The sequence below is a fragment of the Montipora foliosa genome, chromosome 9 (assembly GCF_036669935.1).
Source record: "Montipora foliosa isolate CH-2021 chromosome 9, ASM3666993v2, whole genome shotgun sequence".
Lineage (NCBI taxonomy): Eukaryota > Metazoa > Cnidaria > Anthozoa > Scleractinia > Acroporidae > Montipora > Montipora foliosa.
Window position 1 is genome coordinate 26,086,841 of NC_090877.1, and position 5,000 is coordinate 26,091,840.

The 5,000-nt window shown below is 40.5% G+C and overlaps 1 protein-coding gene across 3 annotated transcripts in view; it reads right to left on the minus strand.

Annotated features, from left to right (window-relative positions):
* The window catches only part of LOC137969504 (leukocyte receptor cluster member 8-like), a 74,074-nt gene that overhangs the window by 40,110 nt on the left and 28,964 nt on the right, over nucleotides 1-5,000 (minus strand). Inside the window, exons 12-15 of one of the 3 annotated variants that reach the window (XM_068815787.1) lie at nucleotides 4,870-4,938; nucleotides 3,222-3,351; nucleotides 2,154-2,361; nucleotides 1-275 (exon numbers count right to left, since the gene is read on the minus strand). The exon at nucleotides 1-275 is cut by the window's left edge and continues 416 nt beyond it. The exons of the other annotated variants lie outside the window; for them this stretch is intronic. Coding sequence (XP_068671888.1) covers nucleotides 116-275; nucleotides 2,154-2,361; nucleotides 3,222-3,351; nucleotides 4,870-4,938 — 567 coding nt within the window. The 3' untranslated portion in view covers nucleotides 1-115. The remainder of the gene's footprint in view (nucleotides 276-2,153; nucleotides 2,362-3,221; nucleotides 3,352-4,869; nucleotides 4,939-5,000) is intronic. 3 annotated transcript variants of the gene reach the window in all.

Consider the following 5,000-nt stretch of genomic DNA (forward strand, 5'->3'; position numbering starts at 1 on the left):
AAACCTTTAAGTAAATATGAAGTGGGCACAACTGGGCCAGTCCACTTCACATTCACTTGATATTTCCTAATAAAGTTGAATTTCGATTAATTGAAACGGGACGGGATGGGACAGGTCAGCTGACGGTGAGAATTCCCTGGGACTGCTTGCAGTCGACTTTGGTACCATCTGCAGTTAGGACAACGCCGAGATCTTGTAAGAACTTGAGGCACTGCCCGTCGTCACTGAAACCTAACTCGGATTCAACGAAGGAGACAGCTATTGAGGGACGGTACCTACACAGCACACAAGCCACGTGACATGAACAGCAGGAGGAGGGAGAAAGCAAAAACAACACAAGTTAGTAAAGCAATAACGACATGACTTTAGATTCACAAACTGAGCATATATCCCAGTTGAACTACTTTCAATTCAACCTCAACAAACCCTTCCTGTATATGTTTCGCTCGTCAAACTAGCCTTGGATACCGAGTCGCGTTTACGGATATCATCCCACAGGTACAATGACCACGAGAATACGAGCAAGACCTAAATTCTGAGTTGCTGGCTTGCGTTAATTCCAGGTTATTCTGGGTTGTGATTACAATTAATCCAGTTCCAAACTAACGTGGACGCTTCGAACAACTTAACCCAAAAACTGCACAGGAAGCACTAAGGGCTCGAGTCCATTAACAGTGAGCAAGACTTAACAATAATAATTTATCAGTGACTCAATGCAAAACTTAATACTAACACTAAACGGTTTTCCAGCGATAAACAATTAACAGGCGGATAGCAACAAAGGCACACAAATAAGAAGGCAGAGTTAGCATGAAAAATCACAAACACGCTACATGAACATAATCACAAAGTCTTCCTGAACGAAAGACGCATATCGTGCCTGAGACAACACAGAGAAAGCACAACACTAAGAATATTCACCTAAGGGCACGACTTTGACGATCAACCCAATATTCGAATTTTTTATTCTCACATCTCCTCCAAAACTAAATTTCAATTTTAGGCGAGTTCACAACTCGGTTGAGTGCGATCGCCATAGTGAATACTGACAATCAGTCCTCTGCACGTGCAGATCGACTGGTGATGTTCAACCAGAGCTAAGAAATCCTTTACGCTCCATTTTTTTAACCCTCAGTTCTTGTCCTTTCAAAAACAATCTTCCCTCTCAGATTGTTCCTCAGCCGAAAACCAATGCCGAGGAATGGTTCGACCGAGTAAGCAACATTCAGGAGACACTTACTTGGAGAGGAAGAATTAAACGAAGTCACTTATGTTAACTCTTTCAAGTTTGACTAATAACTGAAACGATCTAATCACCAACTTAAGCAGTTTCAAAAATGCATGAAGAAAAAATGTAGACTTCAACGGGACTCGTGCGATCGCGTCGCACAGCTGTTTCTCACGACGAATCACATTTTAACTGTTGCACGTGCGCGCCGGGTTTCTAGACTCGACAAGTGTATAGAATGTGCTTTACATCGGTTACCAGTCACACGCCCCTCAACGACATTTTATCACATTTTGAAAAGTAAATTTAAGTGGACGTCAATCAAATGTTTCCATGACGAATTCAACTGCTTCCAAGAGCACGGGTCCATTGTCATGGAAAGATTTGATTGACGTCCACCTAAATTTTAGTTTCAAAATATGAAAAAATGTCGTTGAGGGGCGCCTGTGACTGATAGCCACTGTAATATTTTAAAATGAAACAATGAAGAAAGACTCCTATCGGGTATTGTCGTTGCGTAGTACGTCATTTTCGGAAATTAAAATTCGTTTGGGTGAAACAAAAAGACGTCAAATAGTTTAAAATGGTCCCTGGAAAGTTCAATTGATCATCATTTTATTCCTTAAAGGAATTTTTTCCCCAAGCAAGTGAAAAACCAGTGTTTTTTTTTTTTTTTAAACTGTAGAATATTTGTTCAACAGGCGTTGAACTGCACTCAAGTTGTCTAAGTATCCATCAAAGTATGCAGCAAACCTCAAGAATAAACTAACCGAAGACAATCGCACTTAACCAAGTTATCAAAATTTTGACTTCCGATTTTCCTCTTTGCTGACTTAGAGACCACACCGATACCATAATACCATAAACAGTACAAAAGGGGCTGATCGTCAAAGGGCCTAGTAAATAGAGAACAAAAACAACCCACGATTTAACCATGGCCTTGAGGGCTTGAACTCTCTCGCGCTGTACAAAGAGATCTAATAGATAGCCTGACATGATGGGAGCACTCAAATACAGCTGGAAAAAAGTGTGATAATTAGACAAAGCCCAAGCTGAGCGTATTAACAAAGCATGTTTTATAGCCGGGTCGGATTTTTCTTCTTTCGTTAGACGTGCCAAAGCTGTGGTCAGATCTGATAAATTTACGTCAAGGAGAAAATCACACAAAAACTTTCAAAGAAAGAGACCTATTTGACAAGCCATCGATGTCTTTCTAAGGGCCGATTTACACGGCAGGATTTTTGTCGCATGCGACAACAGCTTACGACAGGCCCACGACATGATTTACGATTGTTGTGTACGTCTGAAAAAGTGTTGTAGCATTTTAAAACATGTTTTAAAACGCTGCGACAATCGTTACTCATGTCGTAGGCCTGTCGTGCTTGTCGCATGCGACAAAATCGTATCGTGTAAATCGGCCCTAAGTCTTAGCCTCAAACCTCTTAGGGCCGATTTACACGGTACGATTTTTGTCGCATGCGACAACGGCTTACGACAGGCCCACGACATGATTTACGATTGTTGTGTACGTCTGAAAAATGTCGTAGCATTTTAAACCATGTTTTAAAACGCTACGACAATCGTAAGTCATATCGTAGGCCTGTCGTAAGCCGTTGTCGCATGCGACAAAAATCGTATCGTGTAAATCGGCCCTTACGCTTTCTTAATGATTCCCCTTACAGTTAACATTCTACCTTTTCATGCCTGTTTCGACAAGATTCCAAATAGCAAGTAAGATATTTCAATAATAATTGCTCGTTTTCAGTTCAATAATTACACTTCTTAAGATGCAGATACTGTAAGTACCTAGTGAGGGGGAACCGTGTAAGAAGTTATAATAAATCAGCAAGAAATAGCCTGTCACTCACGAGGGTATCACTCATTACAATAGAGAGACAAGAATGCATCACGGATAACACAGCTCTTTCTACACTCCTAATTTGTCAGCAAGCATATGATCAAGTAAGGTAGCTGAAACAATTATCAAGGATACCCAAAGTATTTTTGGTGAGTATGTAGTAGAGCAATCTGTAAGCAGTAAATTCGAATATGCTTCCCGGCAAGTTTTCGGCGTATAGGGCTTTTAGCTGTGTCTGGCATTGGTTGAATTCTTCACGATCTCCCTGCAAAGACAAACGCATTGACAGGAACGCAAGTGAGGGACGAAAACGTGGAATCAACCAATCAAAAAATTTGTCCCCCATTACAATAAATTTTTCATTGCTTATTAATCTGCGTTTTGGAATTTCTCGTGATCATTATGAAACGCCTAGGAGAAACCTCGAGATGTATAAGAAATCCAAAAACTCTCTTTACAGGGCTCGAGACTAACGGTAGCCATCTACCCCACAGGCTAGTGAAATTTCAGTTTAGGATAGTAGATTTTGAGCTTTCAGTAGCCAATAGACCTTATTCATAAATGGCGGTCACATTTATAATTCTTTTGTCTAAGTGCAAATTTCAGAGCAAGAATTATTTTCAATTCACTGTATGGTATCGAGGCTTGGTAGGCTAATTTGCACTTGGACAAAAGAATTATAAATGTGACCGCCATTTATTAATAAGGTCTATAGGGCTAGTAACTATTGTGAAGCAGTGGAGTTCTGGATCAAAAAAAAAATGAAAATTATTTTGTATGAATGGGGCAGAAGGAGAGAACAGAAACTGTGAGCGAATTCTATGGAATTAACTGCCTTAGAAAATGATAAGTTGGAAAAAAAAAACTGAAGAGGCAAACACGGATCACAGTTTCCCTGCCCCCCGTTATGAACGATTAATCACGTGTAAAATCACGCGGAACTTATCGGCTGCTGTTAAAGCCAACTTTCCATATGCCCGTAACTCCGTCGCAAACAATCGCAAGCACCTTCCGATAACCTGATCGCAAACAGTTTGCGTAAATGAAAACACCTATTATGTTCATCTTCGACCAATCGTCAATAATTGCAAACAAGACGCAAGGGATAGAAAATTCTCTATCGCTTCGTGTTGTTGGCGATGAGTAGCGACGCAAAAGTGAGGAAACAACGGTATGGAAATATTTACTAGTAGCGCGGGTTGTGTTTGCAAATGTGGATTTTTTTTCGTGACAGTTTTCATTCTCGTCACCAGAGCCTCGGATCGACCCAAGGCTCTGGGAAACTCTATCTAGTGAGAACATGCGTCATAAGGTTCTTGTAGCCAAATATTGGAGCCAAAACTTGTAGCCAAAAATTAGACATGCTTTTGATTGTTCTTCACCAAAACCAATGAGAAGACTTTTTTTCCATTTGTTTTAGGGTTCCCCAGAGCTGTTCTCTCCCTCAGTCAAGAGAAGAGCTCTGGGGTCGAGATTGGATAGTTTTTGCAAATGAATGAAACTCTGCATGATGAGACTGGCTAGTGCAAATTTAGATTTGGCTACTGAAATCAAACCTGATACTAGCCACTACGCTAGTGGGCTGAAAAGTTAGTCTCAAGCCCTGTCTTTACAACAGTAATTGCTAATAAGGTGAACTGACCTAGGTGGACTACATTTCATTGAGTTTACAATATGGTGTGCTCCTTAGAGAAAAACCACAGCCTCTGAGAAACCCGGAGGAGGAAAAAAATTCCGTCATTCATTTCGTACTTTCTATAAAACATGTGTCGAAATGACTAACCTTCTCCAAGGCTATTCTAGCATGAGTTTCGTAGACTTGAACTGTGAACGAGTCTCTAATTCCCTGCACCTGGTAAACGCAGAAAATTAAAACCCCTCAGCATTACACCATAATAAATATGTATGGTGGAA